A 22578-nucleotide genomic window follows, 5' to 3' on the forward strand; every position below is an offset into this window, starting at 1 on the left:
GCCGGACGAAGGCAGTCTATGTTTGAAACGAGAATCATGTAAAACACATGCAAGGCGGGACGAAGGCAGTCTATGTTTGAAACGAGAATCGTGTAAAACTGATGCAAGGCCGTACGAAGGCAGTCTATGTATGAAACGAGAATTGTGTAATACACATGCAAGGCCGGACGAAGGCAGTCTATGTTTGAAACGAGAATCGTGTAAAACACATGCAAGGCCGGACGAAGGTAGTCTATGTTTGAAACGAGAATCGTGTAAAACACATGCAAGGCTGGACGAATGCAGTCTATGTTTGAAACGAGAATCGTGTAAAACACATGCAAGGCCAGACGAAGGCAGTCTATGTATGAAACGAGAATCGTGTAAAACACATGCAAGGCCGGACGAAGGCAGTCTATGTATGAAACGAGAGTCCTGTAAAACACATGCAAGGCCGGTCGAAAGCAGTCTATGTTTGAAACAAGAATCGTGTAAAACACATGCAAGGCCGGACGAAGGCAGTCTATGTATGAAACGAGAATCATGTAAAACACATGCAAGGCCGGACGAAGGCAGTCTATGTTTGAAACGAGAATCATGTAAAACACATGCAAGGCCGGACGAAGGCAGCCTATGTTTGAAACGAGAATTGTGTAAAACACATGCAAGGCCTGACGAAGGCAGTCTAGGGTTGAAACGAGAATTGTGTAAAACACATGCAAGGCCGGACGAAGCCAGTCTATGTATGAAACGCGAATCGTGTCAAACACATGCAAGGCCGGACGAAGGCAGTCTATGCTTGAAAAGAGAATCGTGTAAAACACATGCAAGGCCGCACGAAGGCAGTCAATGTTTGAAACGAGAATCGTGCAGAACAAATGCAAGGCCGGACGAAGCCAGTCTTTGTATGAAACGCGAATCGTGTAAAACACATGCAAGGCCGGACGAAGGCAGTCTATGCTTGAAAAGAGAATCGTGTAAAACACATGCAAGGCCGCACGAAGGCAGTCAATGTTTGAAACGAGAATCGTGCAAAACAAATGCAAGGCAGGACGAAACCAGTCTATGTTTGAAACGAGAATCGTGTAAAACACATGCAAGGCCGGACGAAGGCAGTCTATGTATGAAACGAGAATCATGTAAAACACATGCAAGGCTGGACGAAGGCAGTCTATGTTTGAAACGAGAATCATGTGAAACACATGCAAGGCCGGACGAAGGCAGTCTATGTACGAAACGAGAATCATATAAAACACATGCAAGGCTGGACGAAGGCAGTCTATGTTTGAAACGAGAATCGTGTTAAACACATGCAAGGCCGGTCGAAGGCAGTCTATGTTTGAAACGAGAATCGTGTAAAACACATGCACGTCCGGGCGAAGGCAGTCGATGTTTGAAACGAGAATCGTGTAAAACACATGCAAGGCCGGACGAAGGCAGTCTATGCTTGAAAAGAGAATCGTGTAAAACACATGCAAGTCCGGACGAAGGCAGTCTATGTTTGAAACGAGAATCGTGTAAAACACATGCAAGGCAGGACGAAACCAGTCTATGTTTGAAACGAGAATCGTGTAAAACACATGCAAGGCCGGGCGAAGGCAGTCTATGTTTGAAACGAGAATCGTGTAAAACAAATGCAAGGCCGGACGAAGGCAGTCTATCTTTGAAACTAGAATCGTGTAAAACACATGCAAGGCCTGACGAAGGCAGTCTATGTATGAAACGAGAATCATATAAAACACATGCAAGGCTGGACGAAGGCAGTCTATGTTTGAAACGATAATCGTGTAAAACACATGCAAGGCCGGGCGAAGGCAGTCTATGTTTGAAGCGAGAATCGTGGAAAACACATGCAAGGCCGGACGAAGGCAGTCTATGTTTGAAGCGAGAATCGTGTAAAACACATGCAAGGCCGGACGAAGGCAGTCTATGTTTGAAACGAGAATCATATAAAACATATGCAAGGCCAGACGAAGGCAGTCTATGTTTGAAACGAGAATCGTGTAAAACACATGCAAGGCCGGGCGAAGGCAGTCTATGTATGAAATGAGAATCATGTAAAACACATGCAAGGCTGGACGAAGGCAGTCTATGTTTGAAACGAGAATCGTGTAAAACACATGCACGTCCGGGCGAAGGCAGTCGATGTTTGAAACGAGAATCGTGTAAAACACATGCAAGGCCGGACGAAGGCAGTCTATGTTTGAAACGAGAATCATATAAAACACATGCAAGGCCGGACGAAGGCAGTCTATGTTTGAAACGAGAATCGTGTAAAACACATGCAAGGCCGGACGAAGGCAGTCTATGTTTGAAACGAGAATCATATAAAACATATGCAAGGCCAGACGAAGGCAGTCTATGTTTGAAACGAGAATCGTGTAAAACACATGCAAGGCCGGGAGAAGGCAGTCTATGTATGAAACGAGAATCATGTAAAACACATGCAAGGCTGGACGAAGGCAGTCTATGTTTGAAACGAGAATCGTGTAAAACACATGCACGTCCGGGCGAAGGCAGTCGATGTTTGAAACGAGAATCGTGTAAAACACATGCAAGGCCGGACGAAGGCAGTCTATGTTTGAAACGAGAATCATATAAAACACATGCAAGGCCGGACGAAGGCAGGCTATGTTTGAAACGTGTAAAACAAATGCAAGGCCGGACGAAGGCAGTCTATGTTTGAAAAGGGAATCGTGTAAAACACATGCAAGGCAGGACGAAACCAGTCTATGTTTGAAACGAGAATCGTGTAAAACACATGCAAGGCCGGGCGAAGGCAGTCTATGTTTGAAACGAGAATCGTGTAAAACACATGCAAGGCCGGACGAAGGCAGTCTATGCTTGAAAAGAGAATCGTGTAAAACACATGCAAGGCCGGACGAAGGCCGTCTATGTTTGAAAGGAGAATCATATAAAACACATGCAAGGCCAGACGAAGGCAGTCTATGTTTGAAAGGAGAATCATATAAAACACATGCAAGGCCAGACGAAGGCAGTCTATGTTTGAAAGGAGAATCGTGTAAACACATGCAAGGCCGGATGAAGGCAGTCTATGTTTGAAACGAGAATCGTGTAAAACACATGCAAGGCCGGTCGAAGGCAGTCTATGTATGAAATGAGAATCGTGTAAAACACATGCAAGGCCGGGCGAAGGCAGTCTATGTTTGAAACGAGAATTATATAAAACACATGCAAGGCCGGACGAAGGCAGTCTATGTTTCAAAACGAGAGTCGTGTAAAACACATGCAAGGCCGGACGAAGGCAGTCTATGTTTGAAACGAGAATCATATAAAACACATGCAAGGCCGGACGAAGGCAGTCTATGTTTGAAACGAGAATCGTGTAAAACACATGCAAGGCCGGATGAAGCCAGTCTATGTATGAAACGTGAATCGTGTAAAACACATGCAAGGCCGAACGAAGGCAGTCTATGCTTGAAAAGAGAATCGTGTAAAACACATGCAAGGCCGGACGAAGGCAGTCAATGTTCGGAATGAGATTCGTGTAAAACACATGCAAGGCCGGACGAAGGCAGTCTATGTTTGAAACGAGAATCGTGTAAAACACATGCAAGGCCGGACCAAGGCAGTCTATGTTTGAAACGGGAATCGTGTAAAACACATGCAAGGCAGGACGATACCAGTCTATGTTTGAAACGAGAATCGTGTAAAACACATGCAAGGCCGGGCGAAGGCAGTCTATGTTTGAAACGAGAATCGTGTAAAACAAATGCAAGGCCGGACGAAGGCAGTCTATCTTTGAAACTAGAATCGTGTAAAACACATGCAAGGCCTGACGAAGGCAGTCTATGTATGAAACGAGAATCATATAAAACACATGCAAGGCTGGACGAACGCAGTCTATGTTTGAAGCGAGAATCGTGTAAAACACATGCAAGGCCGGACGAAGGCAGTCTATGTTTGAAACGAGTATCATATAAAACATATGCAAGGCCGGACGAAGGCAGTCTATGTTTGAAACGAGAATCGTGTAAAACACATGCAAGGCCGGACGAAGGCAGTCTATGTTTGAAACGAGAATCATATAAAACACATGCAAGGCCGGACGAAGGCAGTGTATGTTTGAAACGAGAATCGTGTAAAACACATGCAAGGCCGGACGAAGGCAGTCTATGTTTGAAGCGAGAATCATATAAAACACATGCAAGGCCGGACGAAGGCAGTCTATGTTTGAAACGAGAATCATGTAAAACACATGCAAGGCGGGACGAAGGCAGTCTATGTTTGAAACGAGAATCGTGTAAAACTGATGCAAGCCCGTACGAAGGCAGTCTATGTATGAAACGAGAATTGTGTAATACACATGCAAGGCCGGACGAAGGCAGTCTATGTTTGAAACGAGAATCGTGTAAAACACATGCAAGGCCGGACGAAGGTAGTCTATGTTTGAAACGAGAATCGTGTAAAACACATGCAAGGCTGGACGAATGCAGTCTATGTTTGAAACGAGAATCGTGTAAAACACATGCAAGGCCAGACGAAGGCAGTCTATGTATGAAACGAGAATCGTGTAAAACACATGCAAGGCCGGACGAAGGCAGTCTATGTATGAAACGAGAGTCCTGTAAAACACATGCAAGGCCGGTCGAAAGCAGTCTATGTTTGAAACAAGAATCGTGTAAAACACATGCAAGGCCGGACGAAGGCAGTCTATGTATGAAACGAGAATCATGTAAAACACATGCAAGGCCGGACGAAGGCAGTCTATGTTTGAAACGAGAATCATGTAAAACACATGCAAGGCCGGACGAAGGCAGCCTATGTTTGAAACGAGAATTGTGTAAAACACATGCAAGGCCTGACGAAGGCAGTCTAGGGTTGAAACGAGAATTGTGTAAAACACATGCAAGGCCGGACGAAGCCAGTCTATGTATGAAACGCGAATCGTGTCAAACACATGCAAGGCCGGACGAAGGCAGTCTATGCTTGAAAAGAGAATCGTGTAAAACACATGCAAGGCCGCACGAAGGCAGTCAATGTTTGAAACGAGAATCGTGCAAAACAAATGCAAGGCCGGACGAAGCCAGTCTTTGTATGAAACGCGAATCGTGTAAAACACATGCAAGGCCGGACGAAGGCAGTCTATGCTTGAAAAGAGAATCGTGTAAAACACATGCAAGGCCGCACGAAGGCAGTCAATGTTTGAAACGAGAATCGTGCAAAACAAATGCAAGGCAGGACGAAACCAGTCTATGTTTGAAACGAGAATCGTGTAAAACACATGCAAGGCCGGACGAAGGCAGTCTATGTATGAAACGAGAATCATGTAAAACACATGCAAGGCTGGACGAAGGCAGTCTATGTTTGAAACGAGAATCATGTGAAACACATGCAAGGCCGGACGAAGGCAGTCTATGTACGAAACGAGAATCATATAAAACACATGCAAGGCTGGACGAAGGCAGTCTATGTTTGAAACGAGAATCGTGTTAAACACATGCAAGGCCGGTCGAAGGCAGTCTATGTTTGAAACGAGAATCGTGTAAAACACATGCAAGGCCGGACGAAGGTAGTCTATGTTTCAAACGAGAATCGTGTAAAACACATGCAAGGCCGTACGAAGGCAGTCTATGTTTGAAACGAGAATTATGTAAAACACATGCAGGGCCGGACGAAGGCAGTCTATGTTTGAAACGAAAATCATATAAAACACATGCAAGGCCGGACGAAGGCAGTCTATGTTTGAAACGAGAATCATATAAAACACATGCAAGGCCGGGCGAAGGCAGTCTATGTTTGAAACGAGAATCATATAAAACACATGCAAGGCCGGACGAAGGCAGTCTATGTTTGAAACGAGAGTCGTGTAAAACACATGCAAGGCCGGACGAAGGCAGTCGATGTTTGAAATGAGAATCGTGTAAAACACATGCAAGGCCGGACGAAGGCAGTCTATGTTTGAAACGAGAATCATATAAAACACATGCAAGGCCGGACGAAGGCAGTCTATGTTTGAAACGAGAATCATATAAAACACATGCAAGGCCGGACGAAGGCAGTCTATGTTTGAAACGGGAATCATATAAAACACATGCAAGGCCGGACGAAGGCAGTCTATGTTTGAAGCGAGAATCATATAAAACACATGCAAGGCCGGACGAAGGCAGTCTATGTATGAATCGAGAATCATGTAAAACACATGCAAGGCCGGACGAAGGCAGTCTGTGTTTGAAATGAGAATCATGTAAAACACATGCAAGGCCGGAAGAAGGCAGTCTATGTTTGAAACGAGAATCGTGTAAAACACATGCAAGGCTGGACGAAGGCAGTCTATGTTTGAAACGAGAATCGTGTAAAACACATGCACGTCCGGGCGAAGGCAGTCGATGTTTGAAACGAGAATCGTGTAAAACACATGCAAGGCCGGACGAAGGCAGTCTATGTTTGAAACGAGAAGCATATAAAACACATGCAAGGCAGGACGAAACCAGTCTATGTTTGAAACGAGAATCGTGTAAAACACATGCAAGGCCGGGCGAAGGCAGTCTATGTTTGAAACGAGAATCGTGTAAAACAAATGCAAGGCCGGACGAAGGCAGTCTATCTTTGAAACTAGAATCGTGTAAAACACATGCAAGGCCTGACGAAGGCAGTCTATGTATGAAACGAGAATCATATAAAACACATGCAAGGCTGGACGAAGGCAGTCTATGTTTGAAACGAGAATCGTGTAAAACACATGCAAGGCCGGGCGAAGGCAGTCTATGTTTGAAACGAGAATCGTGTAAAACACATGCAAGGCCGGACGAAGGCAGTCCATGTTTGAAACGAGAATCATATAAAACATATGCAAGGCTGGACGAAGGCAGTCTATGTTTGAAACGAGAATCATGTAAAACACATGCAAGGCCGGGCGAAGGCAGTCTATGGTTGAAACTAGAATCGTGTAAAACAAATGCAAGGCCGGACGAAGGCAGTCTATCTTTGAAACTAGAATCATATAAAACACATGCAAGGCTGGAGGAAGGCAGTCTATGTTTGAAACGAGAATCGTGTAAAACACATGCAAGGCCGGGCGAAGGCAGTCTATGTTTGAAACGAGAATCGTGTAAAACACATGCAAGGCCGGACGAAGGCAGTCTATGTTTGAAGCGAGAATCATATAAAACACATGCAAGGCCGGACGAAGGCAGTCTATGTATGAAACGAGAATCATGTAAAGCACATGCAAAGCCGGACGAAGGCAGTCTGTGTTTGAAACGAGAATCATGTAAAACACATGCAAGGCCGGACGAAGGCAGTCTATGTTTGAAACGAGAATCGTGTAAAACACATGCAAGGTCGGACGAAGGCAGTCTATGTTTGAAACGAGAATCATGTAAAACACATGCAAGGCCGGACGAAGGCAGTCTATGTATGAAACGAGAATCATGTAAAACACATGCAAGGCTGGACGAAGGCAGTCTATGTTTGAAACGAAAATCCTGTAAAACACATGCAAGGCCAGTCGAAGGCAGTCTATGTTTGAAACGAGAATCGTGTAAAACACATGCAAGGCCGGACGAAGGCAGTCTATGTTTGAAACGAGAATCGTGTAAAACACATGCAAGGCCGTACGAAGGCAGTCTATGTTTGAAACGAGAATTATGTAAAACACATGCAAGGCCGGACGAAGGCAGTCTATGTTTGAAACGAAAATCATATAAAACACATGCAAGGCTGGACAAAGGCAGTCTATGTTTGAAACGAGAATCGTGTAAAACACATGCAAGGCCGGGCGAAGGCAGTCTAAGTTTGAAACGAGAGTCGTGTAAAACACATGCAAGGCCGGATGAAGGCAGTCCATGTTTGAAAGGAGAATCATATAAAAGATATGCAAGGCTGGACGAAGGCAGTCTATGTTTGAAACGAGAATCGTGTAAAACACATGCAAGGCCGGGCGAAGGCAGTCTATGGTTGAAACGAGAATCGTGTAAAACACATGCAAGGCCGGACGAAGGCAGTCCATGTTTGAAACGAGAATCATATAAAACATATGCAAGGCTGGACGAAGGCAGTCTATGTTTGAAACGAGAATCGTGTAAAACACATGCAAGGCCGGGCGAAGGCAGTCTATGTTTGAAACGAGAATCGTGTAAAACACATGCAAGGCCGGACGAAGGCAGTCTATGTTTGAAGAGAGAATCATATAAAACACATGCAAGGCCGGACGAAGGCAGTCTATGTATGAAACGAGAATCATGTAAAACACATGCAAGGCCGGACGAAGGCAGTCTGTGTTTGAAACGAGAATCATGTAAAACACATGCAAGGACGGACGAAGGCAGTCTATGTTTGAAACGAGAATCGTGTAAAACACATGCAAGGTCGGACGAAGGCAGTCTATGTTTGAAACGAGAATCATGTAAAACACATGCAAGGCCGGACGAAGGCAGTCTATGTATGAAACGAGAATCATGTAAAACACATGCAAGGCTGGACGAAGGCAGTCTATGTTTGAAACGAAAATCGTGTAAAACACATGCAAGGCCGGTCGAAGGCAGTCTATGTTTGAAACGAGAATCGTGTAAAACACATGCAAGGCCGGACGAAGGCAGTCTATGTTTGAAACGAGAATCGTGTAAAACACATGCAAGGCCGTACGAAGGCAGTCTATGTTTGAAACGAGTATTATGTAAAACACATGCAAGGCCGGACGAAGGCAGTCTATGTTTGAAACGAGAATCATATAAAACACATTCAAGGCCGGACGAAGGCAGTCTATGTTTGAAACGAGAATCATATAAAACACATGCAAGGCCGGACGAAGGCAGTCTATGTTTGAAACGAGAGTCGTGTAAAACACATGCAAGGCCGGACGAAGGCAGTCTGTGTTTGAAACGAGAATCGTGTAAAACACATGCACGTCCGGGCGAAGGCAGTCTATGTTTGAAACGAGAATCGTGTAAAACACATGCAAGGCCGGACGAAGGCAGTCTATGTTTGAAACGAGAATCATGTAAAACACATGCAAGGCTGGACGAAGGCAGTCTATGTTTGAAACGAGAATCGTGTAAAACACATGCAAGGCCGGACGAAGGCAGTCTATGTTTGAAACAAGAATCGTGTAAAACAAATGCAAGGCCGGACGAAGGCAGTCTATGTTTGAAACGGGAATCGTGTAAAACACATGCAAGGCAGGACGAAACCAGTCTATGTTTGAAACGAGAATCGTGTAAAACACATGCAAGGCCGGGCGAAGGCAGTCTATGTTTTGAAACGGGAATCGTGTAAAACACATGCAAGGCAGGACGAAACCAGTCTATGTTTGAAACGAGAATCGTGTAAATCACATGCAAGGCCGGGCGAAGGCAGTCTATGTTTGAAACGAGAATCGTGTAAAACAAATGCAAGGCCGGACGAAGGCACTCTATCTTTGAAACTAGAATCGTGTAAAACACATGCAAGGCCGGACGAAGGCAGTCTATGTATGAAACGTGAATCATATAAAACACATGCAAGGCTGGACGAAGGCAGTCTCTGTTTGAAACGAGAATCGAGTAAAACACATGCAAGGCCGGGCGAAGGCAGTCTATGTTTGAAACGAGAAAAGTGTAAAACACATGCAAGGCCTGTCGAAGGCAGTCTATGTTTGAAACGAGAATCGTGTAAAACACCTGCAAGGCCGGACGAAGGCAGTCTATGTTTGAAACGAGAATCATATAAAACGCATGCAAGGCCGGACGAAGGCAGTCTGTGTTTGAAACGAGAATCATGTAAAACACATGCAAGGCCGGACGAAGGCAGTCTATGTTTGAAACAAAAATCGTGCAAAACACATGCAAGGCCGGACGAAGGCAGTCTATGTTTGAAACGAGAATCTTGTAAAACACATGCAAGGCCGGACGAAGGCAGTCTATGTATGAAACGAGAATCGTGTAAAACACATGCAAGGCCGGACGAAGGCAGTCTATGTTTGAAACGAGAATCTTGTAAAACACATGCAAGGCCGGAAGAAGGCAGTCTATGTATGAAACGAGAATCGTGTAAAACATATGCAAGGCCGGACGAAGGCAGTCTATGTTTGAAACGAGAATCGTGTAAAACACATGCAAGGCCGGACGAAGGCAGTCTATGTATGAAACGAGAATCATGTAAAACACATGCAAGGCCGGACGAAGGCAGTCTATGTTTGAAACGAGAATCGTGTAAAACACATGCAAGGCCGGACGAAGGCCTGTGTGAGACGGGGTGGGGAACCTGGACCAGATGGTACACCTGTGTGAGACGGGGAGGGGAACCTGGCCCAGATGGTACCCCGTGTGAGATGGAGTGGAACCTGGACCAGACGGTACACCTGTGTGAGACAGTGAGTGGAACCTGGACCAGACGGTACACCTGTGTGAGACGGGGAGTGGAACCTGGACCAGACGGTACACCTGTGTGAGACGGGGAGTGGAACCTGGACCAAACTGTACACCTGTGTGAGACGGGGAGGGGAACCTGTACCAGACGGTACTCCTATGTGAGATGGGGATTGGAACCTGGACCGGACAGTACATCTGTGTGAGACGGGGAGGGGAACCTGGACCAGATGGTACACCTGTGTGAGACGGGGAGGGGAAACTGGACCAGACGGTACACCTATGTGAGACGGGGAATGGAACCTGGACCAGACGGTACACCTATGTGAGACGGGGAATGGAACCTGGACCAGACGGTACACCTGAGGGAGGTGGGGATTGGATCCTGTACCAGACGGTACACCTGAGTGAGAAGGAGAGGGGGACCTGGACCAGACGGTACACCTGTGTGAGACGGGGAGTGGAACCTGGACCAGACAGTACACCTGTGTGAGACGGGGAGTGGAACCTGGACCAGACCGTACACCTGTGTGAGACAAGGAGGGCAACCTGGACCAGACAGTACACCTGTGTGAGACAAGGAGTGGAACCTGGACCAGACGGTACACCTGAGGGAGATGGGGATTGGAACCTGTACCAGACGGTACACCTGAGTGAGACGGAGAGGGGGACCTGGACCAGACGGTACAACTGTGTGAGACGGGGAGTGGAACCTGGACCAGACAGTACACCTGTGTGAGACGGGGAGTGGAACCTGGACCAGACAGTACACCTGTGTGAGACGGGGAGGGGGACCTGGACCAAACGGTACACCTGTGTGAGACAGGGAGGGGGACCTGGACCAGACGGTACACCTGTGTGAGACGGGGAGGGGATCCTGGCCCAGACGGTACTCCTGTGTGAGACGGAGTGGAACCTGGACCAGACAGTGCACCTGAGTGAGACGGGGAGTGGAACCTGGACCAGACGGTACCCCTGTGTGAGATGGAGTGGAACCTGGACCAGACAGTACACCTGAGTGAGACGGGGAGTGGAACCTGGACCAGACGGTACACCTGCGTGAGATGGAGTGGAACCTGGACCAGACAGTAGACCTGTGTGAGATGGAGTGGAACCAGGACCAGACAGTACACCTGAGAGAGACGGGGAGTGGAACCTGGACCAGATGGTATACCTGTGTGAGACGGGGAGGGGATCCTGGACCAGACGGTACACCTGTGTGAGATGGAGTGGAACCAGGACCAGACAGTACACCGGAGTGAGATGGGGAGGGGAACCTGGAATAGACGGTACACCTGTGTGAGATGGGGTGGGGAACCTGGACCAGACGATACACCTGTGTGAGACGGGGAGGGGAACCTGGCCCAGATGGTACCCCTGTGTGAGATGGAGTGGAACCTGGACCAGACGGTACACCTGTGTGAGACAAGGAGTGGAACCTGGACCAGACGGTACACCTGAGGGAGATGGGGATTGGAACCTGGACCAGACGGTACACCTGTGTGAGACGGGGAGTGGAACCTGGACCAGACAGAACACCTGTGTGAGACGGGGAGTGGAACCTGGACCAGACAGTACACCTCTGTGAGACGGGGAGGGGGACCTGGACCAAATGGTACACCTGTGTGAGACGGGGAGGGGGACCTGGACCAGACGGTACACCTGTGTGAGACGGGGAGGGGAACCTGGCCCAGACGGTACTCCTGTGTGAGACGGAGTGGAACCTGGACCAGACAGTACACCTGAGTGAGACGGGGTGTGGAACCTGGAGCAGACGGTACCCCTGTGTGAGTTGGAGTGGAAACTGGACCAGACAGTACACCTGAGTGAGGCGGAAAGTGGAACCTGGACCAGACGGTACACCTCTGTGAGACGGGGAGGGGAAACTGGACCAGATGGTACACCTGAGTGAGACGGGGAGGGGAACCTGGACCAGACGGTACACCTGTGTGAGATGGAGTGGAACCAGGACCAGACAGTACACCTGAGTGAGATGGGGAGGGGAACCTGGACTAGACGGTACACCTGTGTGAGATGGGGTGGGGAACCTGGACCAGTCGATACACCTGTGTGAGACGGGGAGGGGATCCTGGCCCAGATGGTACCCCTGTGTGAGATGGAGTGGAACCTGGACCAGACGGTACACCTGTGTGAGACAAGGAGTGGAACCTGGACCAGACGGTACACCGGAGGGAGATGGGGATTGGAACCTGTACCATACGGTACACCTGAGTGAGACGGAGAGGGGGACCTGGACCAGACGGTACACCTGTGTGAGACGGGGAGTGGAACCTGGACCAGACGGTACACCTGTGTGAGACGGGGAGTGGAACCTGGACCAAACTGTACACCTGTGTGTGACGGGGAATGGAACCTGGACCAGACGGTACACCTGTGTGAGACAAGGAGGGGAACCTGGACCAGACAGTACACCTGTGTGAGACGGGGAGTGGAACCTGGACCAGACGGTACACCTGCGTGAGACGGGGAGGGCAACCTGGACCAGATGGTACAGCTGAGTGAGACGGGGAGGGGAACCTGGACCAGACGGTACACCTGTGTGAGATGGGGTGGGGAACCTGGACCAGACGATACACCTGTGTGAGACGGGGAGGGGAACCTGGCCCAGATGGTACCACTGTGTGAGATGGAGTGGAACCTGGACCAGACAGTACACCTGTGTGAGACAAGGAGTGGAACCTGGACCAGACGGTACTCCTGAGAGTGACGGCGAGGGGAACCTGGACCAGACGGTACTCCTGAGTGTGACGGGGAGGGGAACCTGGACCTGACGGTACCCCTGTGTGAGATGGAGTGGAACCTGGACCAGACAGTACACCTGAGTGAGGCGGAAAGTGGAACCTGGACCAGACAGTACACCTGTGTGAGACGAGGAGGGGAAACTGGACCAGATGGTACACCTGAGTGAGACGGGGAGGGGAACCTGGACCAGACGGTACACCTGAGTGAGACGGGGAGTGGAACCTGGACCAGACGGTACACCTGCGTGAGATGGAGTGGAACCTGGACCAGACAGTAGACCTGTGTGAGATGGAGTGGAACCAGGACCAGACAGTACACCTGAGAGAGACGGGGAGTGGAACCTGGACCAGATGGTATACCTGTGTGAGACGGGGAGGGAAACCTGGACCAGACGGTACACCTGTGTGAGATGGAGTGGAACCAGGACCAGACAGTACACCTGAATGAGATGGGGAGGGGAACCTGGACTAGACGGTACACCTGTGTGAGATGGGGTGGGGAACCTGGACCAGTCGATACACCTGTGTGAGACGGGGAGGGGAACCTGGCCCAGATGGTACCCCTGTGTGAGATGGAGTGGAACCTGGACCAGACGGTACACCTGTGTGAGACAAGGAGTGGAACCTGGACCAGACGGTACACCTGAGGGAGATGGGGATTGGAACCTGTACCGTACGGTACACCTGAGTGAGATGGAGATGGGGACCTGGACCAGACGGTACACCTGTGTGAGACGGGGAGTGGAACCTGGACCAGACGGTACACCTGTGTGAGACGGGGAGTGGAACCTGGACCAGACGGTACACCTGTGTGAGACGGGGAGGGCAACCTGGACCAGACGGTACAGCTGAGTGAGACGGGGAGGGGAACCTGGACCAGACGGTACACCTGTGTGAGATGGGGTGGGGAACCTGGACCAGACGATACACCTGTGTGAGATGGGGAGGGGAACCTGGCCCAGATGGTACCACTTTGTGAGATGGAGTGGAACCTGGACCAGACAGTACACGTGTGTGAGACAAGGAGTGGAACCTGGACCAGTCGGTACTCCTGAGTGTGACGGGGAGGGGAACCTGGACCAGACGGTACTCCTGAGTGTGACGGGGAGGGGAACCTTGACCAGACGGTACTCCTGAGTGTGACGGGGAGGGGAACCTGGACCAGACGGTACACCTGTGTGAGACGGGGAGTGGAACCTGGACCAGACGGTACACCTGTGTGAGAAGGGGAAGATTGAACCAGCCAGTACACCTGTGTGAGACGGGGAGGGGATCCTGGACCAGACGGTACACCTGAGTGAGATGGAGATGGGGACCTGGACCAGACGGTACACCTGTGTGAGACGGGGAGTGGAACCTGGACCAGACGGTACACCTGTGTGAGACGGGGAGTGGAACCTGGACCAGACGGTACACCTGTGTGAGACGGGGAGGGCAACCTGGACCAGACGGTACAGCTGAGTGAGACGGGGAGGGGAACCTGGACCAGACGGTACACCTGTGTGAGATGGGGTGGGGAACCTGGACCAGACGATACACCTGTGTGAGATGGGGAGGGGAACCTGGCCCAGATGGTACACCTGTGTGAGACGGGGAGGGGAACCTGGCCCAGATGGTACCCCTGTGTGAGATGGAGTGGAACCTGGACCAGACAGTACACCTGTGTGAGGCAAGGAGTGGAACCTGGACCAGACGGTACTCCTGAGTGTGACGGGTAGGGGAACCAGGACCAGACGATACTCCTGAGTGTGACGGGGAGGGGAACCTGGACCAGACGGTACACCTGTGTGAGATGGGGTGGGGAACCTGGACCAGACGATACACCTGTGTGAGACGGTGAGGGGAACCTGGACCAGACGGTACACCGGCGTGAGACGGGGAGGGGAACCTGGACCAGACGGTACACCTGAGTGAGACGGGGAGTGGAACCTGGACCAGACGGTACACCTGCGTGAGATGGAGTGGAACCTGGACCAGACAGTAGACCTGTGTGAGATGGAGTGGAACCAGGACCAGACAGTACACCTGAGAGAGACGGGGAGTGGAACCTGGACCAGATGGTACACCTGTGTGAGACGGGGAGGGAAACCTGGACCAGACGGTACACCTGTGTGAGATGGAGTGGAACCAGGACCAGACAGTACACCTGAGTGAGATGGGGAGGGGAACCTGGACTAGACGGTACACCTGTGTGAGATGGGGTGGGGAACCTGGACCAGACGATACACCTGTGTGAGACGGGGAGGGGAACCTGGCCCAGATGGTACCCCTGTGTGAGATGGAGTGGAACCTGGACCAGACGGTACACCTGTGTGAGACGGGGAGTGGAACCTGGACCAGACGGTACACCTGTGTGAGACGGGGAGTGGAACCTGGACCAAACTGTACACCTGTGTGTGACGGGGAATGGAACCTGGACCAGACGGTACACCTGTGTGAGACAAGGAGGGGAACCTGGACCAGACAGTACACCTGTGTGTGATGGGGAGGGGAACCTGGACCAGACGGTACTCCTGAGTGTGATGGGGAGGGGAACCTGGCCCAGATGGTACATCTGTGTGAGACAGGCTGGGGAACCTGGACCAGACGGAACATCTGTGTGAGATGGGTAGGGGAACCTGTACCAGACAGTACACCTGTGTGAGACGGGGAGTGGAACCTGGACCAGACAGTACACCTGTGTGAGACGGGGAGGGGGACCTGGACCAAACGGTACACTTGTGTGAGACGGGGAGGGGGACCTGGACCAGACGGTACACCTGTGTGAGACGGGGAGGGGAACCTGGACCAGACGGTACACCTGTGTGAGATGGAGTGGTACCTGGACCAGACAGTACACCTGTGTGAGACAAGGAGTGGAACCTGGACCAGACTGTACTCCTGAGTGTGACGGGGAGGGGAACCTGGACCAGACGGTACTCCTGAGTGTGATGGGGAGGGGAACCTTGACCAGACGGTACTCCTGAGTGTGACGGGGAGGGGAACCTGGACCAGACGGTACACCTGTGTGAGACGGGGAGTGGAACCTGGACCAGACGGTACACCTGTGTGAGAAGGGGATAATTGGACCAGCCAGTACACCTGTGTGAGACGGGGAGGGGATCCTGGACCAGACGGTACACTTGTGTGAGACGGGGAGTGGAACCTGGACCAGACGGTACACTTGCGTGAGACGGGGTGGGCAACCTGGACCAGACGGTACACCTGTGTGAGACGGGGAGGGGAACCTGGCCCAGATGGTACCCCTGTGTGAGATGGAGTGGAACCTGGACCAGACAGTAGACCTGTGTGAGACAAGGAGTGGAACCTGGACCAGACGGTACTCCTGAGTGTGATGGGGAGGGGAACCTGGACCAGACGGTACTCCTGAGTGTGATGGGGAGGGGAACCTGGCCCAGATGGTACATCTGTGTGAGACAGGCTGGGGAACCTGGACCAGACGGAACATCTGTGTGAGATGGGTAGGGGAACCTGTACCAGACAGTACACCTGTGTGAGACGGGGAGTGGAACCTGGACCAGACAGTACACCTGTGTGAGACGGGGAGGGGGACCTGGACCAAACGGTACACTTGTGTGAGACGGGGAGGGGGACCTGGACCAGACGGTACACCTGTGTGAGACGGGGAGGGGAACCTGGACCAGACGGTACACCTGTGTGAAATGGAGTGGAACCTGGACCAGACAGTACACCTGTGTGAGACAAGGAGTGGAACCTGGACCAGACTGTACTCCTGAGTGTGACGGGGAGGGGAACCTGGACCAGACGGTACTCCTGAGTGTGATGGGGAGGGGAACCTTGACCAGACGGTACTCCTGAGTGTGACGGGGAGGGGAACCTGGACCAGACGGTACACCTGTGTGAGACGGGGAGGGGATCCTGGACCAGACGGTACACTTGTGTGAGACGGGGAGTGGAACCTGGACCAGACGGTACACTTGCGTGAGACGGGGTGGGCAACCTGGACCAGACGGTACACCTGTGTGAGACGGGGAGGGGAACCTGGCCCAGATGGTACCCCTGTGTGAGATGGAGTGGAACCTGGACCAGACGGTACACCTGTGTGAGACAAGGAGTGGAACCTGGACCAGACGGTACACCTGAGGGAGATGGGGATTGGAACCTGTACCATACGGTACACCTGAGTGAGACGGAGAGGGGGACCTGGACCAGACGGTACACCTGTGTGAGACGGGGAGTGGAACCTGGACCAGACGGTACACCTGTGTGAGACGGGGAGTGGAACCTGGACCAGACGGTACACCTGTGTGAGACGGGGAGGGCAACCTGGACCAGACGGTACAGCTGAGTGAGACGGGGAGGGGAACCTGGACCAGACGGTACACCTGTGTGAGATGGGGTGGGGAACCTGGACCAGACGATACACCTGTGTGAGATGGGGAGGGGAACCTGGCCCAGATGGTACCACTTTGTGAGATGGAGTGGAACCTGGACCAGACAGTACACGTGTGTGAGACAAGGAGTGGAACCTGGACCAGTCGGTACTCCTGAGTGTGACGGGGAGGGGAACCTGGACCAGACGGTACTCCTGAGTGTGACGGGGAGGGGAACCTTGACCAGACGGTACTCCTGAGTGTGACGGGGAGGGGAACCTGGACCAGACGGTACACCTGTGTGAGACGGGGAGTGGAACCTGGACCAGACGGTACACCTGTGTGAGAAGGGGAAAATTGAACCAGCCAGTACACCTGTGTGAGACGGGGAGGGGATCCTGGACCAGACGGTACACTTGTGTGAGACGGGGAGTGGAACCTGGACCAGACGGTACACCTGCGTGAGACGGGGAGGGCAACCTGGACCAGACGGTACACCTGTGTGAGACGGGGAGGGGAACCTGGCCCAGATGGTACCCCTGTGTGAGATGGAGTGGAACCTGGACCAGACAGTACACCTGTGTGAGGCAAGGAGTGGAACCTGGACCAGACGGTACTCCTGAGTGTGACGGGTAGGGGAACCTGGACCAGACGATACTCCTGAGTGTGACGGGGAGGGGAACCTGGACCAGACGGTACACCTGTGTGAGATGGGGTGGGGAACCTGGACCAGACGATACACCTGTGTGAGACGGTGAGGGGAACCTGGACCAGACGGTACACCGGCGTGAGACGGGGAGGGGAACCTGGACCAGACGGTACACCTGAGTGAGACGGGGAGTGGAACCTGGACCAGACGGTACACCTGCGTGAGATGGAGTGGAACCTGGACCAGACAGTAGACCTGTGTGAGATGGAGTGGAACCAGGACCAGACAGTACACCTGAGAGAGACGGGGAGTGGAACCTGGACCAGATGGTACACCTGTGTGAGACGGGGAGGGAAACCTGGACCAGACGGTACACCTGTGTGAGATGGAGTGGAACCAGGACCAGACAGTACACCTGAGTGAGATGGGGAGGGGAACCTGGACTAGACGGTACACCTGTGTGAGATGGGGTGGGGAACCTGGACCAGACGATACACCTGTGTGAGACGGGGAGGGGAACCTGGCCCAGATGGTACCCCTGTGTGAGATGGAGTGGAACCTGGACCAGACGGTACACCTGTGTGAGACAAGGAGTGGAACCTGGACCAGACGGTACACCTGAGGGAGATGGGGATTGGAACCTGTACCAGACGGTACACCTGAGTGAGACGGAGAGGGGGACCTGGACCAGACGGTACACCTGTGTGAGACAAGGAGTGGAACCTGGACCAGACAGTACTCCTGAGTGTGATGGGGAGGGGAACCTGGACCAGACGGTACTCCTGAGTGTGATGGGGAGGGGAACCTGGCCCAGATGGTACACCTGTGTGAGACGGGGAGGGGAACCTGGACCAGACGGTACACCTGTGTGAGATGGAGTGGTACCTGGACCAGACAGTACACCTGTGTGAGACAAGGAGTGGAACCTGGACCAGACTGTACTCCTGAGTATGACGGGGAGGGGAACCTGGACCAGACGGTACTCCTGAGTGTGATGGGGAGGGGAACCTTGACCAGACGGTACTCCTGAGTGTGACGGGGAGGGGAACCTGGACCAGACGGTACACCTGTGTGAGACGGGGAGTGGAACCTGGACCAGACGGTACACCTGTGTGAGAAGGGGATAATTGGACCAGCCAGTACACCTGTGTGAGACGGGGAGGGGATCCTGGACCAGACGGTACACTTGTGTGAGACGGGGAGTGGAACCTGGACCAGACGGTACACTTGCGTGAGACGGGGTGGGCAACCTGGACCAGACGGTACACCTGTGTGAGACGGGGAGGGGAACCTGGCTCAGATGGTACCCCTGTGTGAGATGGAGTGGAACCTGGACCAGACAGTAGACCTGTGTGAGACAAGGAGTGGAACCTGGACCAGACGGTACTCCTGAGTGTGATGGGGAGGGGAACCTGGACCAGACGGTACTCCTGAGTGTGATGGGGAGGGGAACCTGGCCCAGATGGTACATCTGTGTGAGACAGGCTGGGGAACCTGGACCAGACGGAACATCTGTGTGAGATGGGTAGGGGAACCTGTACCAGACAGTACACCTGTGTGAGACGGGGAGTGGAACCTGGACCAGACAGTACACCTGTGTGAGACGGGGAGGGGGACCTGGACCAAACGGTACACTTGTGTGAGACGGGGAGGGGGACCTGGACCAGACGGTACACCTGTGTGAGACGGGGAGGGGAACCTGGACCAGACGGTACACCTGTGTGAGATGGAGTGGAACCTGGACCAGACAGTACACCTGTGTGAGACAAGGAGTGGAACCTGGACCAGACTGTACTCCTGAGTGTGACGGGGAGGGGAACCTGGACCAGACGGTACTCCTGAGTGTGATGGGGAGGGGAACCTTGACCAGACGGTACTCCTGAGTGTGACGGGGAGGGGAACCTGGACCAGACGGTACACCTGTGTGAGACGGGGAGGGGATCCTGGACCAGACGGTACACTTGTGTGAGACGGGGAGTGGAACCTGGACCAGACGGTACACTTGCGTGAGACGGGGTGGGCAACCTGGCCCAGATGGTACCCCTGTGTGAGATGGAGTGGAACCTGGACCAGACAGTACACCTGTGTGAGACAAGGAGTGGAACCTGGACCAGACGGTACTCCTGAGTGTGATGGGGAGGGGAACCTGGACCAGACGATACTCCTGAGTGTGACGGGGAGGGGAACCTGGACCAGACGGTACACCTGTGTGAGATGGGGTGGGGAACCTGGACCAGACGATACACCTGTGTGAGACGGGGAGGGGAACCTGGCCCAGACGGTACTCCTGTGTGAGATGGAGTGGAACCTGGACCAGACAGTACACCTGAGTGAGACGGGGAGTGGAACCTGGACCAGACGGTACCCCTGTGTGAGATGGAGTGGAACCTGGACCAGACAGTACACCTGAGTGAGACGGGGAGTGGAACCTGGACCAGACGGTACACCTGTGTGAGACGGGGAGGGGAAACTGGACCAGATGGTACACCTGAGTGAGACGGGGAGTGGAACCTGGACCAGACGGTACCCCTGTGTGAGATGGAGTGGAACCTGGACCAGACTGTACACCTGAGTGAGACGGGGAGTGGAACCTGGACCAGACGGTACACCTGTGTGAGACGGGGAGGGGAAACTGGACCAGATGGTACACCTGAGTGAGACGGGGAGGGGAACCTGGACCAGACGGTACACTTGAGTGAGACGGGGAGTGGAAACTGGACCAGACGGTACACCTGCGTGAGATGGAGTGGAACCTGGACCAGACAGTAGACCTGTGTGAGATGGAGTGGAACCAGGACCAGACAGTACACCTGAGAGAGACACGGAGTGGAACCTGGACCAGATGGTATACCTGTGTGAGACGGGGAGGGGAACCTGGACCAGATGGTACACCTGTGTGAGACAGGCTGGGGAACCTGGACCAGACGGAACATCTGTGTGAGACGGGTAGGGGAACCTGTACCAGACAGTACACCTGTGTGAGACGGGGAGTGGAACCTGGACCAGACGGTACCCCTGTGTGAGATGGAGTGGAACCTGGACCAGACAGTACACCTGAGTGAGACGGGGAGTGGAACCTGGACCAGACGGTACACCTGTGTGAGACGGGGAGAGGAAACTGGACCAGATGGTACACCTGAGTGAGACGGGGAGGGGAACCTGGACCAGACGGTACACCTGAGTGAGACGGGGAGTGGAACCTGGACCAGACGGTACACCTGCGTGAGATGGAGTGGAACCTGGACCAGACACTAGACCTGTGTGAAATGGAGTGGAACCAGGACCAGACGGTACACCTGTGTGAGGCGGAGAGGGGAACCTGGATCAGACGGTACTCCTGAGTGAGACGGGGAGGGGAACCTGGCCCAGATGGTACACCTGTGTGAGATGGGGAGGGGACCCTGGACCAGACAGTACACGTGAGTGAGACGTGGAGTGGAACCTGTACCAGACGGTACACCTGTGTGAGACGGGGAGGGGAAGCTGGACCAGACGGTACTCCTGAGTGAGATGGGGAGGGGAACCTGGCCCAGATGGTACATCTGTGTGAGACGGGGAGTGGAACCTGGACCAGACGGTACACCTGTGTGAGATGGAGTGGAACCTGGACCAGACAGTACACTTGTGTGAGACAAGGAGTGGAACCTGGACCAGACGGTACACCTGCGTGAGATGGAGTGGAACCTGGACCAGACAGTAGACCTGTGTGAGATGGAGTGGAACCAGGACCAGACAGTACACCTGAGAGAGACGGGGAGTGGAACCTGGACCAGATGGTACACCTGTGTGAGACTGGGAGGGAAACCTGGACCAGACGGTACACCTGTGTGAGATGGAGTGGAACCAGGACCAGACAGTACACCTGAGTGAGATGGGGAGGGGAACCTGGACTAGACGGTACACCTGTGTGTGATGGGGTGGGGAACCTGGACCAGACGATACACCTGTGTGAGACGGGGAGGGGAACCTGGCCCAGATGGTACCCCTGTGTGAGATGGAGTGGAACCTGGACCAGACGGTACACCTGTGTGAGACAAGGAGTGGAACCTGGACCAGACGGTACACCTGAGGGAGATGGGGATTGGAACCTGTACCAGACGGTACACCTGAGTGAGACGGAGAGGGGGACCTGGACCAGACGGTACACCTGTGTGAGACAAGGAGTGGAACCTGGACCAGACAGTACTCCTGAGTGTGATGGGGAGGGGAACCTGGACCAGACGGTACTCCTGAGTGTGATGGGGAGGGGAACCTGGCCCAGATGGTACACCTGTGTGAGACGGGGAGGGGAACCTGGACCAGACGGTACACCTGTGTGAGATGGAGTGGTACCTGGACCAGACAGTACACCTGTGTGAGACAAGGAGTGGAACCTGGACCAGACTGTACTCCTGAGTGTGACGGGGAGGGGAACCTGGACCAGACGGTACTCCTGAGTGTGATGGGGAGGGGAACCTTGACCAGACGGTACTCCTGAGTGTGACGGGGAGGGGAACCTGGACCAGACGGTACACCTGTGTGAGACGGGGAGTGGAACCTGGACCAGA

At 52.8% G+C, this 22578-nt stretch overlaps 1 protein-coding gene across 2 annotated transcripts; it reads right to left on the reverse strand.

Moving 5' to 3' along the window:
* Positions 1 to 14814: 14814 nt before the first annotated feature.
* On the reverse strand, positions 14815 to 16648 carry LOC132395076 (uncharacterized). 2 transcript variants are annotated; one of them, XM_059971392.1, is made up of 2 exons: positions 16130 to 16648; positions 14815 to 16051 (listed from the first exon to the last, which is right to left on the reverse strand). In XM_059971392.1, the coding sequence occupies exons 1-2, from the start codon at positions 16453 to 16455 to the stop codon at positions 15223 to 15225; spliced, it is 1155 nt and encodes a 384-aa protein (XP_059827375.1). In that variant the 5' UTR covers positions 16456 to 16648; the 3' UTR covers positions 14815 to 15222. The 2 variants fall into 2 exon arrangements, with proteins under 2 accessions (XP_059827375.1, XP_059827374.1); XM_059971391.1 differs by having other exon boundaries at positions 14815 to 15096; positions 15218 to 16648.
* Positions 16649 to 22578: the final 5930 nt, after the last annotated feature.

This window comes from Hypanus sabinus, chromosome 6, assembly GCF_030144855.1.
Source record: "Hypanus sabinus isolate sHypSab1 chromosome 6, sHypSab1.hap1, whole genome shotgun sequence".
NCBI classification, from domain to species: Eukaryota; Metazoa; Chordata; class Chondrichthyes; order Myliobatiformes; family Dasyatidae; genus Hypanus; species Hypanus sabinus.